The 25,554-nt window shown below is 36.8% G+C and overlaps 3 protein-coding genes and 1 pseudogene across 3 annotated transcripts; all 4 read left to right on the top strand.

The window, feature by feature from the left end:
• Positions 1 to 10,972: 10,972 nt before the first annotated feature.
• On the top strand, positions 10,973 to 11,634 carry LOC131534382 (histone H4). The gene has a single exon (XM_058767214.1). The coding sequence runs from the start codon at positions 11,019 to 11,021 to the stop codon at positions 11,328 to 11,330; it is 312 nt and encodes a 103-aa protein (XP_058623197.1). The 5' UTR covers positions 10,973 to 11,018; the 3' UTR covers positions 11,331 to 11,634.
• A 469-nt stretch (positions 11,635 to 12,103) lies between these two features.
• On the top strand, positions 12,104 to 12,561 carry LOC131534361 (histone H2B-like). The gene has a single exon (XM_058767193.1). The coding sequence runs from the start codon at positions 12,141 to 12,143 to the stop codon at positions 12,513 to 12,515; it is 375 nt and encodes a 124-aa protein (XP_058623176.1). The 5' UTR covers positions 12,104 to 12,140; the 3' UTR covers positions 12,516 to 12,561.
• Positions 12,562 to 16,105: 3,544 nt separating this feature from the next.
• LOC131534347 (histone H2A-like) lies at positions 16,106 to 16,539 on the top strand (annotated as a pseudogene).
• A 5,646-nt stretch (positions 16,540 to 22,185) lies between these two features.
• On the top strand, positions 22,186 to 24,623 carry LOC131534145 (piggyBac transposable element-derived protein 4-like). Its single transcript, XM_058766818.1, has 3 exons — positions 22,186 to 22,328; positions 23,056 to 24,013; positions 24,192 to 24,623. The coding sequence occupies exons 1-3, from the start codon at positions 22,186 to 22,188 to the stop codon at positions 24,621 to 24,623; spliced, it is 1,533 nt and encodes a 510-aa protein (XP_058622801.1).
• The last annotated feature ends 931 nt before the right edge of the window (positions 24,624 to 25,554 follow it).

Below are 25,554 nucleotides of genomic sequence, written 5' to 3'. Positions count from 1 at the left end.
GGTGAGAAATAAGATTCTCTGGTCTGATGAGACCAAGATAGAACTTTTTGGCCTTAATTCTAAGCGGTATGTGTGGAGAAAACCAGGCACTGCTCATCACCTGTCCAATACAGTCCCAACAGTGAAGCATGGTGGTGGCAGCATCATGCTGTGGGGGTGTTTTTCAGCTGCAGGGACAGGACGACTGGTTGCAATCGAGGGAAAGATGAATGCGGCCAAGTACAGGGATATCCTGGTCGAAAACCTTCTCCAGAGTGCTCAGGACCTCAGACTGGGCGAAGGTTTACCTTCCAACAAGACAATGACCCTAAGCACACAGCTAAAATAACGAAGGAGTGGCTTCACAACAACTCCGTGACTGTTCTTGAATGGCCCAGCCAGAGCCCTGACTTAAACCCAATTGAGCATCTCTGGAGAGACCTAAAAATGGCTGTCCACCAACGTTTACCATCCAACCTGACAGAACTGGAGAGGATCTGCAAGGAGGAATGGCAGAGGATCCCCAAATCCAGGTGTGAAAAACTTGTTGCATCTTTCCCAAAAAGACTCATGGCTGTATTAGATCAAAAGGGTGCTTCTACTAAATACTGAGCAAAGGGTCTGAATACTTAGGACCATGTGATATTACAGTTTTTCTTTTTTAATAAATCTGCAAAAATTCTGTGTTTTTATGTCAATATGGGGTGCTGTGTGTACATTAATGAGGAAACAAAATGAACTTAAATGATTTTAGCAAATGGCTGCAATATAACAAAGAGTGAAAAATTTAAGGGGGTCTGAATACTTTCCGTACCCACGATATATATATATATATATATATACATACAGTCAGAGGTGTACAAAGTACACAACTATTACTTGAGTGAAAAGTACAGATACTGCCGGTCAAATATTACTCCATTACAAGTAAAAGTTGTAAAGACAGAAGTACTTTTTACTGAAGTACCAAAAGTGTTTTTTTTTTTTTTTTTTTTGTCAATGCACTGTTTTATCATTTGTATGTAATATTTGCAATACCTCTGAAGCAACTTACAATATATCACGCTTATTAAATACACTGACTAGCTTGTAGTATCTTTGGAATAAATAGCTTTCAGAATTTTAAAAACCTATGGGGAAAAAAAATTAAACACACAAACAAAAAAAAATATTATTATTTAACACACCCACCCCAAAGTGGGAAGTCATGGCCTAATGGTTAGAGATTCGGACTCGTAATCTAAAGGTTGCGAGTTTGAGTCTCATGTCCGACAGGAATTGTAGGTGAGGGGAGTGAATGTACAGCGCTCTCTCCACCCTCAATACCACGACTGAGGTGCCCTTGAGCAAGGCACCGAACCCTAACTGCAGCATACATGGCTGCCCACTGCTCCGGGTGTGTGTTCACTGTGTGTGTGTGTGTTCATGGTGTGTGTGTGTTTGCTGCTGTGTGTGTGCACTTTGGATGGCAGAGCACAAATTCTGAGTATGGGTTACCATACTTGGCTGTATGTCACATCACTTTCACTTTCAACAAAATCAGCATGGTAGTGATCTCACACAGCTCTGGCAGCGTGCACACATCTATGTGCAGCCATTCATCCACATTTAAACTGAGCGGACAGTGAAAATGCTGTAAATACAGAGTGATAAGGAAGAAAAAAAAATCAAACCTGCTTTAAAACCCAGCAACACAACTGTATAAGTTTACAACAGCAACACTGATTTAATGCAGTAAAAAGCAAAAACAGCAAGACTTATTTGACACAAAAAAAACAAATGCTTTCTAATTGCTCTCGTGGTACTTTGATGTCACACACAGAACAGTTTGTGCAGTGCTGCTTCAAGTCCAACACCTATTGTGTTTTATTAGATGCACAACAGTTCTTCGGTGGCTTTATAGGTAATATTTTCACGTACACAATTTAGCAAAATCAGACAATATTGTGTCTAATATATACCACAATATTAACTTATTGAATTATTGTAAATAAATATCACAATTGCACTTGGTCAGTGTTCAAAAAATGCTGGGAAATCACTTCATACAAGAGTGATTACTGATAAACTGTTTAAAAAAAAAGAAAGTCACCTTTTAGAGAAGAAAAAAAAAAAAAAAAAAAAAAAAAAATCACCCACTGACTTTCAAAGCTACTACTTAATAACGACTTTATACTTCGAGCATCTTGATAGAAATGTAGTGGAGTGAAAAGTACGATATTTGTCTTTCAAATGTAGTGAGGTTAAAGTCATAAGTTTCCATAAAAAATAATACTTAAGTACAGATACTCAAAAAGTGTTCTTAGGAACAATACTCAAGTAAATGTACTTAGTTACTGTCCGCCTCTGTATACAGTATATATATATATATATATATATATATATATATATAGGCTCAATACTGCTTTTCTGGAGCTCAGCCATTCAGCTACACAGATTGTCAACACATTCAACACGTAAATCATTTCTTTCTTAAAATGTCTATAATTTAACTTTCAAATTGTACCTGGTTTCCTACCAATGTATTTTTGTCTCTTTTTAGTTTAACAGAATATGTAAGTGTGACCAGCCCTGTTCAGTTAAAGATACGCATGTCAGGATGGTAAAGGAAGAGGAATCAGTTGCGGGGATAACAGAAATTTGAGTTTCAAACACAAAACAGGAACTTAGGAACTAGTCACTGTCTGAGAGGGTAACCAGGAGAGATTCCAGCCAGGTCCGTGGGAGAGAAAGACAGCTCAGCAGGAGGCATCTAGGAAAGGGTTTTCTGAGTGATAGGCAGAGAGCAACAGTCCAAGAGCTACGAGACCGATCAGCTCTCCAATGAACAACAGGGCACAGGGAATGGTGAGGGTGGGTGAGTGGTTCCAGGAGGGAGAAGGCAGAAGCCTAGCTGACTTAATAGGGATCTCCTGGGGCAGGTGGGCGAGACTGAAGTAGCTTAGCAGTTGGAGGGATGAACTAGAAAGGCCAGGAAGCAGGCAGAGCTGGGCCGCAAGGGATAGGAAGGAGGCAGGCAGTAGGGAGTCCAGCAGCCAGAGCCAAAGAGGGAGCTGGGGAGCAAATGGGGAAAAACAAAAACAAAAGAAAAACTAAACTAACAGGCAGGAGCTCAAAAAACAAGGAACTAGATAGCTCAGACCTCTAATCAAAAGAAAAACCCTAAGTCAAAAGTATAAAATAAAAGCAAAGGAAACTAAGCAAGACTGGGCTTGACAACAATTAACAGAGACAAGAGCCAGGTTAACTCAACGGAGCATAGATTCGATCTGGCACAGGACAGAAAACAAGAGGGGGATATAAAGGGTGACTAACGATTAAAAACAGGTGTAAACCCTAACAAGATAATAAGGTAACAAGAGGGGCGGGGCAACAATAGACAATAGAGCACATGGCAAACACAAATACCATCTGACAGCCATGTGCTCCAGACATTTGGGTTCATGCATAAACATACCCAGTCACAGCTATCCCATGACGTTATATCACTTCTTCCTTTTAACATACTACTTTTGACCTTCATAAACAATTGTTTTAAACAAATGGAAGGAGACACATTATAACTGTGCATTTCAGATGCTGTCACATCCTACAACCTCGTCACCTGCAGAGAGAAACTGCCACTCAATCACACCAAAATATGCATAATGATGGACTTTCAGGCATCATGGAGGATTATGAAAATACAGTATTTCACTGGAACTTGGTCTTCATCACACTATTTTCTGTTTCTATTTTGTTTTACTTTAATAAATGACAATTTACGTTGAACATAAATAAATACTTAATTTATTCTGCTAATAAAAAGCACTGTCATTTTTGTTACAATTTCGCTTGTCATTAAAAATAAATAGATTAATAAAAGTACCTAATTGACATGCTATTGTTGTTGTTTTATTATGTAAAAACCCTAATAGAGGGTACAAGATAATATAAGACCAGGCAGATAGAGGGGTAAAAAAATATATATATATGAATAAATATACAAATAATATTAATAATACTATTAGATATATAGATATACTAATGAACTAATATTAATGAAAATAAACTATCATTAAAAAGACCATAAAGGTCCTATATAGCATTTTCTTTATGGAACCCTATAAAAAGGGTTCTATTTAGCACCAAAAAGGGTTCTGCTAATGTTACAAGCTGAACAACCCTTTTCTGGTACTGTTTAGAACCATTTTCTTATATAAATATATATTATTATTATATATATATTTTATTTTATTATTATTAGTTTTTACACAGATTACTGTAAAATTTAGCACAGAAATGTGCAATTGCTTGAGGATTATTAGTGAATGTCCACTCAATATTAAGAGTTGCAATAAGTGAAGTACTTAAAAATAAATAACTCTTTTATAATCTGGAAAAAAAAAAAAAAAAAAAAAAACATTCTTACATTCTCCCTCCTCCATCCATTTTTGTCTAGATCTAGCACCCTGTGCCTTAAAAGTGTATCTCATCTAATTTGCAGGTGCATCTCAATAAATTAGAATGTCGTGAAAAAGTTCTTTTTTTTTTCTTGTAAGTTATTTCAAAAAGTGAAACTTTTATATATTTTAGATTCATTACATGTAAAGTAAAACATTTCAAAAGTTTTTTTTTTATTTTTTAATTTTTTTTTTTTTTTAATTTTGATGATTAGAGCTTACAGCTCATGAAAGTCAAAAATCAGTATCTCAAAATATTAGAATATTTATTACATTTGAGTTTGAATAAATGACCATCCCTACAGTATAAATTCTGGGTATCTCTTGTTCTTTGAAACCACAATAATGGAGAAGACTGCTGACTTGGCAATGATCCAGAAGATGAACATTGACACCCTCCACAAAGAGGGTAAGTCACAGAAGGTCATTACTGAAAGGTGTGGCTGTTTACAGAGTGCTGTATCAAAGCATATTAAATGCAAAGTTGACTGGAAGGAAGAATTTGGGTAGGAAAAGGTGCACAAGCAACAGGGATAACCGCAAGCTTGAGAATACAGTCAAGCAAAGCTGATTCAAACACTTTTGAAAGCTTCACAAGGAGTGGACTGAAGCTGGAGTCAGTGCATCAAGAGTCACCACGCTTAGACGTCTTCAGGAAAAGGGCTACCAAGCCACTTCTGAACCAGAGACAACGTCAGAAGCGTCTTACCTGGGCTGTGGAGAAAAAGAACTGGACTGTTGCTCAGTGGTCCAAAGTCCTCTTTTCAGATGAAAGTAAATTTCATTTGGAAATCAAGGTCCCAGAGTCTGAAGGAAGAGTGGAGAGGCACAGAGTCCATGTTGCTTGAAGTCCAGTGTGAAGTTTCCACAGTCAGTGATGATTTGGGCTGCCATGTCATCTGCTGGTGTTGGTCCACTGTGTTTTCTGATGTCCAGTCAACGCAGCCATCTACCAGGAAATTTTAGAGCACTTCATGCTTCCTTCTGTTGACAAGCTTTATGGAGATGCTGATTTCATTTTCCAGCAGGACTTGGCACCTGCCCACACTGCCAAAGGTACCAAAAGCTGGTTAAATAACCATGGTGGTGCTGTGCTTGATTGGCCAGCAAACTCGCCTGACCTGAACCCCATAGAGAATCTATGAGGTATTGTCTAGAGGAAGATGAGAGACACCAGACCCAACAATGCAGATGAGCTGAAGGCCACTATCAGAGCAACCTGGGCTCTCATAACACCTGAGCAGTGCCACAAACTGATCACCTCCATGCCACACCGCATTGAGGCAGTGATTAAAGCAAAAGCAGCCCATACCAAGTATTGAGTACATATACAGTAAATGAACATACTTTCCATAAGGCCAACAATTCACTAAAAATGTTTTTTATTGGTCTTATGAAGTATTCTAATTCGTTGAGACTTGATGGGTTGTGAATTGATGGGTTTTTGTTAAATGTGAGCCAAAATCATCACAATTAAAAGAACCAAAGACTTAAACTACTTCAGTCTGTGTGCATTGAATTTATTTAATACACGAGTTTCACAATTTGAGTTGAATTACTGAAATAAATGAACTTTTCCACAACATTCTAATGTATTGAGATGCACCTGTATATAGCAGGTCACTAAAGTTTATCAGACTCAGAAAACCACTCTGGAGGTTTAGAAGAAAGTATTACAATTTTAGACTCTACCTTATTTTCTACTGCTCTCTTAAGTTTAGCTAAATTACTAATGAATTTTCTAAAATATTTTCTACTTCAACAGCTCCCAATGTCAACAATATGAATCTAACGCTAAAGCCCTTCTCCATTGCTGCTCAATCAGTAAAGTAATATTCTTCTTAACATCTTCAAAAAGGAGAAGAGAACTGTTCAATTTCTAATAAGGAGATGAGCTGAAATGAAGGGATGCAGAAAGACAAATCTTGAGATAGCACTGTGATCTGTAAGAGGTGTAACATGAATACTGACTGATTTAACTATTTGCTAGGCTTTGGGAAGTGAGCCAGTAATCTATTCGAGACTGCTTAGAACGGTCCTTGCTGTGCATGTGTAGAGTCTCTGGATATATTTATCTCTATATATTGACAACATAACATGAAATGATTCATAATTAGACTTATAGAAGCAGCTCTAGGTGTAAACCTATCCAAATCACTATTTAAAACCATATTGAAATCCCCACCTAAAATAAGAACAGCATCGGGGTGTTTATTTACGTACTGTGTATTTTCACTGATCATGTTACGACTTCCTATTTGGCTGTTGTTGGTGATATTATTAGTGTCTAGGGAATAAGTAAACACAAATAATAAATTAATAAAGAAAAATCAAAGATGTTTTTAGAAGGAATTATGTCCTTCAAAAAACACTCGATCGCTTTTCCTACACATACTAACTCCAACCAATTCAACACTAATCTAAAGAAAGCAAAAACAAATCTTCAGTATAAACGCTAATTAACTACACTCATTAACAAAACAAATACAAACATTGGTTCCCACTCCTACCCTAGTGTTTTTATACATGCAATATTCTATGTTGCTTTGTGTAGGTCACGTGACATAACCTTGTCTCAACACTAGAGTCAAGAGATAAATCCAGCCATCAACTCTTGAAGAGAGAATGGGAATCAAATCACAGCAAAACCAGGCAAATATAGAGTCAAATCAGAGTTGAACAAATACAACATGTAGAGAAAAGGGAGTGATCAGAAATAACTCAAGGTAAACTAACAAATCATAATTACGACAGAAACTCGAAAAGGATGGACAGTGTGACAAACAAGCGAGAGCTATCAGCAAAGGAAAAACGCGCTCTCACGTCTTGTGTCATTTCTGAGTCCTTATAGTAGACCGAGGTTTCTGATCGGCCCCGAGACGGGGATCGTCATCATGTTGACAGGGAAGATCGACCGGGCTGACGTCCAATCACAGGATCTAAAAGTGGTAACAGTCAAAACCAGGCAGACAGAAAAAGAAAAACCTCCCACAACATTACATGACGTAACAGATCACAGCCATCAAAGTGGTATTTTCTTTAGAAGAATTGTACCCATACACATTTAATAAAACTGTGACTTTTTACTTCACAATTCTGAATTTTTTTCTCGCAATTATCACTTTTTTCTCAAAATTGTGAGATATAAAGTCAGAATTGTGAAGTAAAAAGTCACAATAAACTTTTTTTATTTTTTATTCAGTGGCGGAAACGGCTTCCAGCCCACTCCACCACTTATAGCCTTACACCTCTTTTATTACCCCCATTTTTATTTTTATTTTTATTTATTTTATTTATATTTTATTATTATTATTATGCAAATTTGTTCTTTCTCTTTCTATAATGTCCCTTTTATTATTACTCTAAAGCAATTGTGATAAATGCATAAACGATTAGGAAAACTGATTTCATGTGTTGAGTGTATGATTAACTGAATAGTTATCAGTTTAGGGCCAGTTGAAAATATACCACGTTCATTTGATAGAATGACAAATTACAGAGTTTTGTGTGTTGTGTTTCGACAAATAGTACTTAAATGTTTGTGATTTGTGTAAAATATTTTTTTCAGATATGTTAAAGTACTGGTTGGTTGTATTAACTATTGTGAAAACATTTGAGAGTTTTGTGCACGTTGTTCTGAGAAAATTATTTGCATGGTTTGTATGAAATTAATGAAAACGTGCAATCTGTTTAGGACGATTACAAAGAATTCAGATCATTGGGTTTTTGTTGTTTTGAGAACACTGACCTGAGTTTGGAGAAATATATCAAATCGATTGAGAAAAAACTGTAAATATGTGCAGTGTTACATGGGCTCTATCCAAAATCGCCCCCCTATACATCCATTCACTATTTCCTACATTAGGCACTTATTCAGTTCTCTTGAAGGACAAGTGAGTGAATTCAGACACTGAGTGCACCAGAAGGACTGCCGCTTAGCATAGTTTGTGCTGCTGTTTAATATTAAATACTGGTATAAGATGAAAGGATTTATCTTGAATTCTGTCATGGAAATTATGTATAGACTCTGTAAATTGTTTAAATTGCATTTTTTAACCAATGTATTTGTACCTGTGTTGTATTATGCTGTATGCCACGGATGAACGCTTTCTTCTGGCGAAACACGGGGATTCATTTGGCGCACGACTCTCACAGTGCATTATGGGTATTCTCTAGCTGTTGAGTGTGCATCGGTTGTACACTCGTTTTTTGCGGTGCATTGTGGGATTGAATGAGTGCACTCAAGAACGTCCACTATAGTTTTGAACACCACAAAAAAATTTAAAATAGTGCCCTATTTGAGGGTATAGGGGACAATTTTGGATACATCCATGGACAGTGCAAATGGTCACATGACCAGAGCAGTTTACTTCCTGTTTGCAACAGTTTTGAAATACATTGATGGTTGTATTTTATTTATTTATTTATTTATTTTTGTCTTTTAGTATTCCTATTAGTGTTGTATAAGGGTTTTTATGCATAATAGTAACCCTATAATGTGATGAAACAGATTTTAAAGTAGCTACAATAAACAAACATTGTTATGACTGCAGAAATACATTAATTTAGCATACACATTGTCCCACCGGTCACAGTTGTCGACCATAAAACACAATTTTTCACACACTTTTCCAAAAATAAACAAACAAACAATTAAATAAATAAATACATACATACATAGTTTTTGGCTATTTCAAAGGGTTACTATTGCAACACCATTTGGAAATTTAAAAAACAAAAGAATCGGGATTAACAGGTTAAGGTATGTTTATGTACCGTTAGCGTTGCTTTATAAAATGTTAATCATTTACAACATTTACAGCCTATGCGTCTGTCCACCAGTGTGACATGCCAGTGGTGCAGTAGAAAACACATGACTTTTTCAAAACACTGCTGTTTGACCTGGCTTCCCTACCTGTGCGTATTATTACAATTACTTTTATAGTATCTTTGCCCAAAGAAAAAAAGTTGCTTTGTTGCATATGCTGCTTTGGTGCTTGTGAAACCGTGTTGTAATTTGCACATTTACAAATCAAATTTTGGTTTGAAAAACAACCAAAGAGCAACACATTTTCTTCAGTCGATTATTCTTTTGAGAGCAGAAGTGTATCACAAATAAACATCACAAATGAAAACCTGGAGAAGTGGCACAAGGACTGAATGGCCGATGTTTCTGAAGATTATTTGATGGATAGAAATGAATATAAAAGCATTTATTGTAATATATGATCAATTCAGTGCTTCCATGGACAAAAATTTTCATTTCTTAAAAACAATATGGATTATAAAAAAACAAACAAAAAAAAACAATATGTATGTGACAGTTGCTGTGTTCGAAATGCCATATCATTCTACTCTCACTATTTATGTAGTGTCCAGTATGTATACTGTGCATAGTATGCAAACTTTCTATATATGTGTGCCTTGTCCAAACAGTCTTGCATACTCACTTCTTGTCGCGTGCATGCACTCTCAAGTGGCCAAGACCGCAAGTGTGAGTATTTGGAAAGGGAAAGGAATACCCAGATGACCTACTATTCGCCATGATCTGCTAAATATAACTCAAGTACACTGAAATCAGTACAGAAGCTGTGCTTGGAATGGGACACTATACAACTCCTACTATATTGCAGTATGCAATGTGTATATACTGTGTAGAGTATGTGCATTTTCTGTATGCATGAAGTTCTCAGATTACCTGCTACATTTGCTGAAATCTGATAGGCATCTGAGGCACTGCATGGGATACTGATGTAACTATAAATGCAGCACTTTTATATGTACATATACACGTTACTGTAAACTACAAACTATTGCTGTGTATCTAAAAACAATATCCTACAAATAAATATTTCAATTATGGAAACATAATTTAATTCCATGGTAAAGCAGCTCTAAAAAGAAACGTGTCTTCCCTTTTCCCATTGAATATCAGATCGGAAATTAATTTATTTTCAACAAAAATAAAATAAACATTTGAAAAGTGGAAAAAAAAACAACAACAACAATTTAATGTTAATTTGAAGGAATTTTCTGCACTGTTCAGTTTATTTATTTATTATTTATTTTTTATTTTTTTTTACCTGAATTTAAAATTACGCATTGTATTTTGTGTTTTCAGATTAAAACTTAATAGATGATGTCCTAGCAGAAAATGACCAGTACCAGTGTCCATTTTTCTACATATTTTTGAACTGATCAACAGACTAATAATAAGGTGTTATCATGAAAAATTATATTGAACGATTGCAACCAGCAACTCAATTCACCTGATATGTGTTTACTGTAATTTAGAGAGAAATGTGTGCCTTTTTATCGTTTAAGTCACAGTTGCTAAAAGTTGCCAAATACATTTTAAAAATAGCTAAAATTTTTACTAAGTGCATTTTGAAGAAAAGGTTGCTAGAGTAGTGTGAAAAGTTGCTATATCTAGCAACAAAATTGCTAAATTGGCAACACTTTGTGCGCTCCAGTCCAGTGTGACGTTTGCATAGCTCCGCCTTCATATGTTTCAATTAGGTCCTGTAAGTGACTGTAAAGCTCCTGTTGCGATTTTGTAAGTTCAGTCATAAGACTAACACTCGATCGATTGCAGTAATGTCTGGAAGAGGTAAAGGCGGTAAAGGACTCGGAAAAGGAGGCGCTAAGCGGCACCGTAAAGTTCTGCGGGATAACATCCAGGGCATCACCAAACCCGCCATCCGTCGTCTCGCTCGCCGCGGCGGAGTCAAGCGTATCTCCGGTCTGATCTACGAGGAGACCCGCGGTGTGCTGAAGGTGTTTCTGGAGAACGTGATCCGCGATGCCGTTACCTACACCGAGCACGCCAAGAGAAAGACCGTCACCGCCATGGACGTCGTGTACGCGCTGAAACGACAGGGACGCACTCTGTACGGCTTCGGAGGATAAACACGTCCGTGTTACCATAGAAACCCAACGGCTCTTTTAAGAGCCACCCACACTGTCTCATAAAGAGTTGTAGTAGTACTGTTTTTGTTGGTAGAAACTAACAATAGAGTCTTGTGAATGGACTCCACTTAAAAAAATAAAACCAGTATATTGCTGGTGTGTTTATTGCACCCAAAATATAATTATATTACTTTACTGACTTTATTTATTTTTTGAGCCGGAAGTCGATTTTCTAAATTGAATCTCGTATGTTTTCCTTTTTTCTTTTTCTCAAAGGCCAACCGACTGACAACATTTTTTTACATGGCGTAAATGTTATTCATTTTTCATTTGCTTATTTAGTTTTTTTCTTTGAATTTAAGCTGTTTACAAAATAAACAAAACACAATCGGACGGCAATGATATTTAAATTAGAGCAGAAGCGAAAATGGCAGGACAGCAGAGGAAATTAAAGTGTCTAATCGTCATTGCTCTTCTTTCTCTAAAGTATCTTAATGCGTCTGTAAGAGGTTTAGAATTTTGTTTTCTTGTTCAAAATACCGGGAATTGAAACGAAGGAAATTTCTTCATATAAACGGATGTCGTTCAAACACGGAGCGGTGGGTGGAGCTATCAATTCACGGCCTGTGATTGGCCCTCGTTCCGCTCGTGATGCTTCGAGTTGTCCAATCACATACGACTTTATGGGTTTGGTCTATGAAAACACGCAATCAGAGGACTCCATACCTCCTTGAAAATTAGCATAGACGAGTCAATAAATATCTCTGTCTGACTCGTTCAAGTTGTTGATTCGTCAGCATCATCTTCATCATGCCTGAACCAGCGAAGTCTGCGCCTAAGAAGGGCTCCAAGAAGGCCGTCACTAAGACCGCCGGTAAAGGAGGAAAGAAGCGCAGAAAGACCAGGAAGGAGAGCTACGCTATCTACGTGTACAAAGTGCTGAAGCAGGTTCATCCTGACACCGGGATCTCTTCTAAGGCGATGGGGATCATGAACTCTTTCGTCAACGACATCTTCGAGCGCATCGCCGGTGAATCGTCTCGTCTCGCTCACTACAACAAGCGCTCCACCATCACATCGAGAGAGATCCAGACCGCCGTGCGTCTGCTGCTGCCCGGAGAGCTGGCCAAACACGCCGTGTCTGAGGGCACCAAGGCCGTCACCAAGTACACCAGCTCCAAGTAGAGCTCCGCTCCAGTCCCCGAGACTCAAAGGCTCTTTTAAGAGCCACCCATCTTATCACTTAAAGAGCTTTCGATGACTTCATATATGCCTAAATCACACCAGTCGTCTCTAATCTTCTCTGAATGATGCAGTGGTGTTGCACTTTTATAGTACTTTTATGTACTCTCTTTAAACCAAAAAAAAAAAATCCGCTGGTTGTTAACCTTTGTGAAACATCTTTCTCCCGCGCTCGTGCCTTTATTCGCTGTACTTTCTATGCAAAGATATTTGTAATTCAGTGTAAAAGACGAACTTTTAACAACAGACCCAATAAAGCATAAACACCTTAGTATATTAATCTTACTGTACCACTATAATAATTAAGAAGCAATGGCCAGAAGGTTATTAACTTATTCTGTAACACGTGTTCAACTTTATCTAACATGTTCTTAAGCAAGAATGTAGACAAGATTGCCATGTAGAAAGATCTAATGGATTAGGCATGCAGTATCTTGTTTAAAGGTTTTAAAGTTTTTCTCATTTGCTAAGAGACACTGAAACTGGGATCCGCTTGGATCTTCACATTCTGAGCACAGCAGAAGTCTTCTTTCAAATGCCTTAACACTTTTTCATTGGTTTCACACGTTTTCACACCCTTTGTCAAAACAGTCCCAACAGATCTCATTGAAAGACCCCAAACTCTATTGGATTCACTGTGTTGAATAAAAGGAAAATGTATTCACTGTTGATAGAAAGTACTTGCTTAATTATGAATCTCCAATGCACCTGCATGTGAAACTTGTTTGCACAATTCTTCGATCAGTAATCAATCTTCATCCCTCTACAAACGATTCCACCTCTGTCCTGCTATTTGCAAGTATGGATCAAGGAGGCCAAAGGCATGGAAGAAGAGTAAAAGACCATGGCAGGGGGCCAAGTTTCAAATGTATTTATTTAGTAGCAGGTCAGAGGGGCGCCAGTTTCACCATGTGTGCTGCCATCTCCATTGATGGTGTCCTTTGCCACATACAAACTAACAGTTCAATACAGAATGCCTCATTACATTTTTTTTTTTTTTTGATGCACTAAATGAAAGACTGGTTTCACCTAAAGAGAGAGGGCTGTTGTATTTGCCATGCAAGGAGGTATTTCCATTGGTGCATTGCAACACTGCAAGGGGAAACATCCAGTGTTTATTTCAGCTGTTTATATTGTTTTTTTTGTTGTTGTTTTTAAACTATATTCAACACGAGTTTGAACAGTGTAATTTCATATTGATAGCTGTTTTGTATTTTGTTGTACATTGTGTAATGATTGATTGAAAGAATAAATAAATTTTACCACAAGTTGTGGTGTTTGAAGGAAGTATTTGCTTATGTTGCATAATATTTTTATGTTTTGTGAGTGTTGGAGCATTTTGCAAACAAAATGATTAATTTTGGCCATTGAGCTTCAGTTTCACCCTGTGTTTTGTTTTGGAAAATGTGATATCTGAGTGGACAAATGTGTTTAAGCAATTGAGAAAAACTGTAAGCCAAGTGTAAAAAAACAAACACTTTAACTTTAATACATGTGCATGTTTTTATTTATATAGCTGTATATACAGTAAATGATGCACAACTCCGTACATAAATATGCTCTTCCAGTTGTATACCTTATTACTATTAATATCATCATCATCATTATTATTATTACTACTACTACTATTACAAATTAATTAATTTATTGTATTTGTCCTTAGTCTTACTTATTTCATTGTTCTTTCTGTTCTCACGTCATATATGTACCAAGAGCTAAAAACCACAATAAATTCATTAGATGAGACTAAAGCTCATCCTGATTTTGAATTTATGTATATATATGCCAGGGGTAAAAATGTTAAATCTAATCAGTTTAAATCAGTAATCTTCACTGATTACCCATGGCATCACGTATTCACTTTAAGTTACTGCTTCTAACCTTTAAGGCACTAAATGGTTTTGTACCACCATATCTGGCTGATCTACTCGACCCGTTCTGCCCTGCCTGGTCTCTCGGATCTTCTGAACTTGGCCTTTTATCCATCCCTCGTTTTCGGTTGTCTACTGTAGGTGGAAGGTCGTTTAGTGTTAATACTCTTAAATTATGGAACTCATTACCCATTAATCTCCGTACCATCCCATCTTTGTCTGCATTTAAGAGTCTTTTAAAACCATGTCTGTTTAATATGTACTTTGGATAATGGCTATGTTTATATTGTATTTGTGTCTATATTGCTTGTGTGGATGTACAAAACTACTTGTTATATGTAAAGTGACGTTGAGCTACGGAGAGGCGCTATATAAATAAATCCTCCTCCTCCTCATCCTACTACTACTATAACATTTAATTCACCAGTGGCATAGTGCTTCATAAGACTTTATATATATATATATATATATATATATATTGTGCAAAGTAGTACCATATTGTTTAATTTCTTCTAAAAATATTCACAATTTGGCTTAGTATTGGTCAATTTATTTACATGAATATGATATTTCCCAAGAAAAATAATCAGTTGTGTAAGAAAATAATTGTACTTTTAGAATCAAGAGTATCTTCTACAAAAACACGTATGACATAATCAGAGCTGGGTAGATTATTTACAAATTGTAATTCATTACTAACTACAATTTTTGTCATGTAATTTGGAATCAGTAAAGTAATCCCTTACATTACACATCTCATTTATTGCATTGATGTAAAAAGGTTAATCATGTACCATGTTGATATAAAAATGCAAAGATTAAGAAAACATATTTCATTCATTGTTATTAACAACACGAAGTGCATTAAACATCATATTATGTCAAGGTTTCCCAAACTGGGTTTGTGAAGGAACCGCAGGGGGTTTATGAGTGTAATGAAAAGCTAATTAATTAAATCATTAAAAAAAGTTATATTAAAATAAGTAATTATAAAATCAATCAAAAACAAATGAAGGCCCCAAGAAGGCCAAGGCAGCCAAACCCAAAATGGCGAAGCCAAGCAGCCAAGCCTAAAAAGGCAGCTCACAAAAAGAAATAAGCATAACTCTTTGTGTTTGTTTCTTTCGAAAAAACAAAACAGCTCTTTTGAGAGCCACCCACTTCCTATATTAAAGAGCGACTGTTTTTGTGATAATCCTTGAATATGGTTTGTAGGCACTTCAGAACGCAAACTCAAACAGGGTGTTTTTAGGTAAATGGTTGGCAATCTGCGATGCACTCACTACATATTAGGAGGAAAAATAATCATTGTGGCTTATGCTTACATATGTTGACATTCTAAATAAAAGCATATAAACAGTGAATACTAATGTGAAAATAATTAAAAGGTGAGAGTTTTCTTTTGAAAATAATTTTTTACATTTTCCATGCACTTTCCAAGGACAGATGAGAGGCTGAATGAAGACAGAATGAATAGGCTGGCAGAAAGGGGAGGGGTTTGGAGTTTTGGAGGGACGCGCTGTGATTGGTTTGCAGCTGTGGCAGATTCTGGCCAATAGACGACGAGCACGATCTCTTAAAAACAGGTTGTGTCACGCTGTAACGGCAGTAGCTGCTTTCTCTGTGTTGTTTTTCAGTGGTGGAAGTTATAATAACACAATAATGAGTGGAAGAGGTAAAACCGGTGGTAAGCCAGAGCGAAGGCTAAGACTCGCTCCTCCAGAGCAGGGCTGCAGTTCCCCGTCGGTCGTGTTCACAGGCTTCTCCGTAAAGGAAACTACGCCGAGCGCGTCGGTGCCGGTGCTCCGGTTTATCTGGCCGCTGTGCTCGAGTATCTGACGGCTGAGATCCTGGAGTTGGCTGGAAACGCCGCTCGGGACAACAAGAAGACCCGTATCATCCCCCGTCACCTGCAGCTGGCGGTGCGCAACGACGAGGAGCTGAACAAACTCCTGGGCCGAGTGACCATCGCTCAGGGCGGCGTGCTGCCCAACATCCAGGCCGTGCTGCTGCCCAAGAAGACCGAGAAACCCGCCAAAACCAAATAAGCAGATTTAAGATCGTTACTGAAACCCAAAGGCTCTTTTTAGAGCCACCCACTTTCTCTTTAAAAGACAAATTTACAGGCCAGTAATATCACTGTCTTTATCATAGTGTTTAATGTCATTGTGAATCTTATATGGTGTTATGCCTATATATTTACTTGCAACTATAAACGTTAAGTTATGTAGTTCATATCGTGTTCGTTGTTTTTCACGTTTGAAAACTAAAAAGAACCGATAGTTTTCTGATTGCAAGGCAGTTTTTCTAAAGCAATATTGAGATGTTTATTTGTAGCTTATTCACGAAATTTTCACTGAAGTATTTTCATCAGATTTGATTGTGCTCGCTTTTCTCACTCCACGAGTGATCTAATTCAAACTCGACAATAAAATAAAAATATAACTATGAAGTACGATGAACCAACTGACAATCTTATAGGCTACAATTGTATGGAAGAATTAAAAAAAAAAAAGTTAGATATCGCTTTTATTTTATGCGTAGAACATGAAACTTTTTTTTTTTTTTTTGCTGAATGTTGCATCTTGGGTTGCCACCTGACCTTCAGCGAGGCAAAATAATTGAAACCCATTCGACAAAAAAAATAAAAAATAAATAATCATGGAGGAACTCATAGCTCAACAATAAACAATGAGAAATCATGCTCAAGTATGCAAATGTTATTTTAAACTTTATTATAATTAATTATTATTAGTCTTTTTGACAGTTCTGCAGCTGTTACCTGGATGGGATGATATTTTTTTTATTTTATTTTTTTTTATTTATTTTTTTATCTAAATTAGTTTTTCAACTTTTTAAAATGCCAAACTATATATGGAAATAAGAATATATATATATGATATTAATATAAATGGATTAATTCATAGATTAGACAAATTATTAAATAGGGTCTAACATTAATTTTAATGTCAAAAAATGTCAACCAAGCTCCAATAATGTATGGAATATTGTATTAACAGACTATCCAAATTTTAATCAAACAATAGGCCTATACCTTTAGAAGCACATATTTGTATATCACTTTAAAGTTGTGGTTCACCCAAAAATGAAAATTAGGCCATATTTTGCCCAGGTTGTTCTATACCTGCATTAAGTTCTTTATTCTGTTAAACACAAAAGAAGATACTTTGAAGAATGTGGGTAACTAAACAGCAGCTGGTCCTCAGCAACTTCCAGAGAAAAATACTATCATTGGGGACCAGAAACTGTTTGGTTACCCACATTCTTCAAAGCATTTTCTTTTATGTTCAACAGAAGAAAGACATTATTACAGGTTTGGAACAACTTGTGGGTGTGCAAACAATGACAAAATGTTCATGTCTGTCAGACAGTTCACCGTCAGAAACTGAAATGCTTCAGAAATGTGGTCATTGAATGCATTTTGTCTGAAAGCAATGAAAACATATTCACAGTTTGTTTAGCATAGACTTCTGTATGGCTGATTTGAAACTGTTTTGAAAATGTGGCTTCAGTATTGAACAATGCTTGTTAGCTATTGGGAAAAACAAACAAAAAAAAACAGACTTTTGTTAACGCAAACTATGACGAAAAATGTTGGTTGACAAGCTCCCCCAAATCAGTTCAAATCCCCGAATCAGAGCTTCGCTGTTACAAGGATACATTTTCTGCCTGGTGTTTTGCTTATTTTGAGCTATCTGGCAACCTAAAACTAAAATGCTGAGAAGTTTAGGCCCGGTTTCACAGATGAGGTTTAGCCTAAGCCAGGACTAGGCCTTATTTAAATTAAGATATTTAAGCAGCTTTTATGAAAATGCCTTTGAAGAAAACATTACAGGTGTGCATCTTGAGACACAACAATGGTACTAACGTATTTTAAGATATGTCGAGATATTTTCAGTTGAGACAGCTCAAACATGCATTTTAGTCTGGGACTAGCTTAAGCATTGTCTGTGAAACCAGGGGTTAGTCTACTAAAACTTGACTAAAACTTAATAGGATATGGTTGACTAAATATGATAAAAAACAAGTACATTTAGCATGGGACTATAAGATTAAAATTGAAAATAGCTGACAAAATTAACAATGCTGCTGAGGATACAGTTTAATGAGTAAGTCATTTATTGTAACTTTGATTAGTTGTATTAGTCACATATAACTTATTAGTTAGGGCATGATCATAAGCTGTTTTAGACCTATTGCCAGACTGAAATAATTTAGTTTGCCTATATTGTGACTGAAATGCATTGTCCTCTTTTTCTTCATTATATCGAGCTGTCTTTTACAACGTTCTATATTGTAACATACGATAAAATTAATGTTTAGACTTTTCCAAAGTTGTAGTTTTGGTTAACTTTTGATTTGTGTTGACTGCCTTTTCAGCGGAATCTAAATGTGTTTGTAAATATCTGCTTAGGTGCAAATGTTTTGAAAGTGCTTTATGGATGTTGATGCCCCATCATCAGCCATAAAGCGCGTCTCTATAGGCCTATATATCCATTAATTGCCCATCAGTTCGATCGGATCGCAATAGACAAGGGAGACACATTCCCGTTCACACCTGGTGCTTTAATCCGTCTCTTCTAGTCAAGTCAAGTCACCTTTATTTATATAGCACTTTTACCAATACAGATTGTGTCAAAGCACTTAACAGTATCAAATTGGAGGATAGAGTGTCAATAATGTATAACGATAAGATTAAACACTCAATTTTCAGTGAAAGGCATTTAATTATTGAATTCAGAGATGTCATTGTCTAGCTCAGTTTAGTTTAAATAGTATCTGTGCAATCAAATCGGCGATAATCGCTAGAAATTAAGTGTCTTCTGTCCACTTTCGACCATTTATGTCCTGATTTCTTCTGAGGAAAGGGTCTAGCCTATGTGGGTTTATTGTGATCGTTCAATGTAATATTGTAAACTCACGCAATTCACCTGTGAGCTGTTTTTTTTTTTTATGGCTATTTTTTTACGACGGCGTTTTAGTGCCTCGTTAAAAAAACGAAAATAAATCTAAGATTACGAGATTAAAGTCGTAATATTTCGAGAATAAAGTCGAAACTACGAGAATAAAGTCGAAACACTACGAGAATAAAGTCGAAACACTACGAGAATAAAGTCGAAATGTTTCGAGATTAAAGTCGAAATGTTTTGAGAATAAAGATTATATAGTCATAATATTTTGGGATATGCTATTCTAGCCTTTTGCGCATGCAAATGACCCGGATTGGAAGCACCTGGAGATATTCCAAATCTCAGTTTTCAAAATATGTCGGTTTTATAATAGCGAAATACAAACAATATGTAGGCTATATTGCAATAATGTGTTTGTTAAGCGGCATGTGAGTCAAGCATCTTTCTGATTACAATAACGAACGACGAGACGATTTCATTAGAAATTAGGCTAATATTTTTTTTTTTTATACCTTATGATGTTCCTTCAATTTATATCTTGCTATAAACTTGAAATAAAGAGCAAAAACACATTTATAATTTGTATTTCGTTATAAAACTGGCAGAATTTGAAAGCTGAGCTGTGTGTAAAAGCAACAAAGCCCAAAATTGTTGGCTGGCGCACTACAAATAATGAATGGAAGACGTTAAATAGTATGTCCTCATTTACAGTATACCATGAATAAAACAGTTTGTGAATAGTCACTTAAAGTTTACAGCAGAAAATACAACAATATAACATATGTTAACAAATTTGAGTCCAATTCAACCTTTAGAACGTTTTATTGCTGTTTAATTAATCAGGCTACGTGTGAGGAATGAAAGTTTGGGACGTTTTTGCGGAGCAGGTGGAATTTTCACAATAATTTAATGAATTTATTCACATAAATACAGCGATCTGTCACGCCACATTAAAGATCTTGAAAATCACATTATTGCAAGACACATAATTTGTGTTTCGTTATAAAACTGATTTTGAAAGCTGAGACTTTGTTTTATATTAAAAGCACTAAAAGCACAGAGCTTAAGCTATTGCTTTTTTGTGGCTGGCACACTACAAATAATGAATGCAATGGAATACATGAAATATTATTTCCAAGCATACTGTCCCCGCGAGTATGACACATGGTATGATTTCTGCTAATAATCCCACATAGCTATATTTGTAGTGTATTAAAAAAGGGTTAAATAAGAGAGCTACAGCGCCCCCAAAGGAATATCGATTGAGTGTGTGAGCTGATGTTAAGATAAACAGTTGTTCCTGTTCAGTCTGTTAATAAATATCATATTCTTGATATTAAGCTGTTCCCGCGAGTCCTTAAAATTGACATCCCAGTAAGATGATGCGGTCGCTCGGACGCAACAATATTCAAATCTATTCCGGTGGCCCGGCAACTTCTCCCGGTGCTCTCAACGCGGGCCATTTGCATGCGCGATATAGGCTACATACTCTCAAAATATTATAACTTTAATTTCTACGATTTAAATGATCGAAACATTTCGACTTTATTCTCGAAACATTTCGACTTTATTCTCGTAATATATCGACTTTATTTTCGTAGTATTTCGACTTTATTCTCGAAACATTTCGACTTTATTCTAGTAATATTTCGACTTTATTCTCGTAGTTTCGACTTTATTCTCGAAATATTACGACTTTAATCTCGTAATCTTAGATTGTTTTATTTTTTAACGAGGCACTAAAACGCCGTCGTACAAAACTCCTTGGGAAAAGTTTGTATAAATTTTATTTCATTTATAAAGTCTTTACTGTGCTGTAAATCAATCTATATTATATGCAATGGAATATACAAGGACGAGATGTCGGTCAGCTGCATCAGCAGAGGTCATTTCGCGTGATGGAAACGCCTTTTGCCTGGCATAGCATTAACTGATTTTATTCGTTATAAAATACTAAATTTAGTTTAATTAGATTTTTAATTATGTTCTCTAATCTCAGTAGGCCTATTGTTTGTTTATGGGCAGGTTATGGAGGTATCTTTCAGCTAGGAGTGAAACGCGAGGCGGCGGTCTGAGGTTCGCAGTTCCCCCGCCAACAGCAGCCCTTCACCGGCTCAGGTTTCAGCGACACACCGGCACAAGAATTAGCATTATTTCGAAAAGTGATTACAGAGAACGGTGGAATACAAATAAAATGTTACTTTTTAAATGTTACATTTTAATTTCTAAAATGCATGTTAAACGAGTTAAAATGCATGCATTATTGTAAACTATTTATTTTAAAACTATTTTATTTATTCACCCAAATATATTCGATTTGCCTTATATTTTTGTCCATGGGTTTTCTTGCTTAATAATAAATGTTTATCTTTTGATTATTGCTGCTGCCTAGTAACCATGTGTATGGGTTAAATAATAAATAATAAATAAATATTTATTTAATAATTAATGAAATAAATACAAATAAATAAAAAATCATGGATTTGTATTAGGCTATGCCTCTTAATAGGAGTTAAGTGAGGCTTAAAGAAAACACTCCATGACGGCTTGCAAAGGGTAGAACAAACATACAAAATCTAGGAATAATTATGAAATTATGTTTACAAAAGGTCGAGTTTAAGGACAGGTCTCCTTAAAACCTTATTATTATTATTATTATTCTTTCTGTTGTAATGTAACGCTGATCTGCCTGCACCCTCCAGAAGAGCTCTCTATTCATATGGTAATGATCTGATGCAGCCATGGTTAACGCCCCTTTTCAGCACTATAAAACTGGCAGCAAATTTCAGCTTTATTGACTTTTTAATCACGATGGCACACGAGGAAGCTCTCCAGGTGACCACAGACAGCGAAGAAGAATGTACCTTTTCTTCAGAAGAAGAGGAAGACTTTGACGATGAACTCCTGCATTTCGAGGAGCGCTTTGATGCTGCGGAGGACACAGTTTCTAATGAGTAAGTCATTTATTCTAACTTCGATTAGTTAGAGTCGCATATATCCTTATTATTAGTTAGGGCATGATCCTAAAGCTGTTTCAGACCTATTGCCAGACTATATGACTGAAACGCATTGTCCTTTTTTCTTCATTATATCGAACTGTTTTATAAAACGTTGTAACCATGGGAACGTTCTGTAATGTAACATACGATAAAATGAATATTTAGACTAAAATGAATGTCTAGTAACTATTTGGTTAACTTTTTTTGTGTTGACTGCGTCAGCGGAGCCGTTTGTAAATATATGCTTGGGTGCAAATGTTTTGAAAGTGCTTTACATATGGATAATGATGCCCCATCAACAGACATAAAGCGCGTTTCTATAGGCCTATATATCCATTAATTGCTCATCACTTATGCATGCACAGTACTGGTATGTTAACTCGGACAATCAATGTTTACAAACTATTTGCACTTTTCTTTAGGAAAATGCCTTCACGTAGACCTCATACAAGGGCGGCACACAAGCGTCTTTCAGTTTTCAACTCGGTTGAGAAACTTAACGAGTAAGTGTGCATTTACCCGCCATTTTACGTCTTACAGTTTAATGTTGCTTGTATACTGTCAGATATATTTATATAAATGCTTGCATAATGTAAAGTATACACGTTTGTAAATTGCTTCTTTTAAAGATCCATGTTGTCACCATGCTCACTTTTTTTGTCTTTTTTTTTTTTTTCCTCAGATGTGATAATGACCGTGAGCAGATGCCTGCTGCAAAGAGAGCCAGGACTCTTTCATGGAAAGCAGAGACTGATGTTGACGGGGCTCCACAGACTCTGAGATTCCTGCCTGCTCGGGAACCTGGACCGCAGTTGTCTACTGCTGACGCGAACTCTCCCATGAGTCTTTTCAAACTGTTTTTCACAGACAGTGCCGTGGATAACCTGTGCCAGAACACAAATGCTCAGGCCGCCAGGGCAGCTGCAAAGGGCCGCAAGTACAAGTGGACCGATGTCAGTGTTGATGAGCTTTACCGCTACATCGGACTCGTTTTCTACATGGCCGCGGTGAAGATGAGCTCCATCGCTGACTACTGGCGGGAGGACAGCCTTTTCTCTCTGCCTTTTCCCGCCACAGTTATGTCAAGGGACAGATATCGCACCATTTCATGGAATGTACACATGAGTCACCCAGACGCAGACGAGGAAAACGACAGAAAGAGGGGCACAGCCCAACATGACCGTCTGTTCAGGATCAAACCCCTCATGAACACGATCCGTCTTGCGTGCAAAGCCTTCTATCATCCTAGAAGAAATTTAGCTGTGAATGAAAGATTGGTGGCATGCAGAGCAAAGAGAGAAGTGACACCGTGCATGAAAGCCAAGCTGACAAAGTTCAAGTTTTTCATCCTTTCAGACTCATCAAATGGATATACTGTGGACTTCTCTGTCTACACGGGCAAGAATAGCTTTCCCACAGACCGTGGGCTTTCGTATGATGCTGTGATGTCTCTCCTGGACCGTAAAGTTTTGGGCTCTGGGTACCATGTGTACATGGATGATTTCTACACAAGTCCAAAGCTCTTCACAGACTTGTTTGCTCTGAAGTTTGGTGCTTGCGGGACGTACAGAGACCAGAGGAAGGACTTCCCGAAGACTGCAGCTAATTCACTGAGCAGAAACTGCAGGAGGATCCATCAGGTGGATTCGGGACGGGCCTCTTGTGTGTGTGAAGTGGATGGACGCGCAAGTGGTGTCTGTTTGTTCCACCATCCATGCTGCCTATACAGGAGAGCGCGTGCAAAGGAAAATCAAAGCACAGCATACATGGAAGGCAAAGTCTTTTCCATGTCCTGCACCTGTGACTGCATACAACCAGCACATGGGGGGTGTTGACCTGTCCGATCAGCTGTTGCAATACTACGCCGCACAGCACAAAACCATGAAGTGGTACAGAAAAATCTTCCTACACTTCTTGGACATTGCCGCCAACAACGCTTTCATATTGCACAAAGAGCTGCTTGGCAGCATGACTCACGATCAGTTCATGGAAGAGCTTATTGCAGAGCTCTGTGGCTTGTCACAGAAAGCAGCACCAAAACAGTTTAGCACAGATCACGTGCCTGTTCCAGGAGCTCAGCTGACTTCAAACGTCAGAAGAATTGCTACGGTCGGCCGCCGGATCTGTGTGCATTGCAAAGCCGTGCATGGAAAGAAGCAACAAACACCTTGGAAATGCCAGGCTTGTGACGTTCACTTGTGTCTTCAGTTGAACAGAAACTGTTTCCAGGAATGGCACAAAAGTCTGTGACTGTTAAAATTGGGTCTACAAAAAATGTCATGACAGATGTAAAGCATTTGAAAAATAATTTTGGCAAAACTCAGGCAAATACATTTAAGTGTTCATGAACCGATTCTATGAAATGGAAGGCCAAAAATTTTCAGAAAAAGACAATTTAACATCCATTTAAAAAGACTTCTAAAATGTCCATGCATAAAAACATGATTGTCCTTTTGTCTATTTGAAAGCTCTTTTCTTTTTCCTTTTCCTCATACAAATGTACAAAATATTTTTTGTTTATTTTTTTTAAAAAGCAGTACATTAATACTCCAATAAAGTTTCATTGACACTGAATTATTAGTATTTTGTTTTCTGACATTATGGAATGTTACTTAATAACTTAAAGCTTAAAAGGCTGGACAAAATGATAAGAGGTTGGACAAATTACTTTGGTTTGAAGTGGGTTTTTATCGGATATATTGTGTATACATAAAAGTTTAAGGAGTTTAAATACACTAACAATTTACTTCCTCTACTACTACTGTATGTATGCTCTCACTGTCCTTTCTGTGAAGTCTTCTGATTATACACATTAACATTTATCCAAAGTCACTTACAAAAGACGGACAAAAACAATTTCAGCCTAAGATCAGGGGAATATTTTAGGTATATTTTGGTTTCAGATGGCCAAATTGTGGCCAAACTTGTAAAGTGTGCTCCTGGGTTAAATTACAATTTCAGGAGTGTTGCACTCATTATTACTATACTATATATTGCTCATGTGGAGCCTACAGTAGTTCTGCTTTAACTACACACAGTTTGTGCACTGAAACTCCAATGGCCTTAAAATAGCACCTGTTACTGCTGGAAGATGGCACAAACAGATTTAAGTGGAAACACTGTTCACATTACAGTTACCTACTACAAATTTAGGATATGTATATATAAATTAATTTATTCA

The sequence above is a fragment of the Onychostoma macrolepis genome, chromosome 25 (genome assembly GCF_012432095.1).
Source record: "Onychostoma macrolepis isolate SWU-2019 chromosome 25, ASM1243209v1, whole genome shotgun sequence".
Classification (NCBI taxonomy): Eukaryota; Metazoa; Chordata; class Actinopteri; order Cypriniformes; family Cyprinidae; genus Onychostoma; species Onychostoma macrolepis.
This window is presented reverse-complemented; position numbering and strand designations above follow the sequence as displayed.

What these genes read in the sequence shown, in the direction of transcription:
- LOC131534382 (XM_058767214.1), top strand. Translation starts at nt 11,019, where the DNA reads ATGTCTGGAAGAGGTAAAGGCGGTAAAGGACTCGGAAAAGGAGGCGCT.
- LOC131534361 (XM_058767193.1), top strand. Translation starts at nt 12,141, where the DNA reads ATGCCTGAACCAGCGAAGTCTGCGCCTAAGAAGGGCTCCAAGAAGGCC.
- LOC131534145 (XM_058766818.1), top strand. Translation starts at nt 22,186, where the DNA reads ATGGCACACGAGGAAGCTCTCCAGGTGACCACAGACAGCGAAGAAGAA. An exon ending in GAGGACACAGTTTCTAATGA is followed by an intron (nt 22,329 to 23,055) that starts GTAAGTCATTTA and finishes TTTTTTCCTCAG; the next exon opens with ATGTGATAATGACCGTGAGC. An exon ending in ACTGCAGGAGGATCCATCAG is followed by an intron (nt 24,014 to 24,191) that starts GTGGATTCGGGA and finishes GCATACAACCAG; the next exon opens with CACATGGGGGGTGTTGACCT.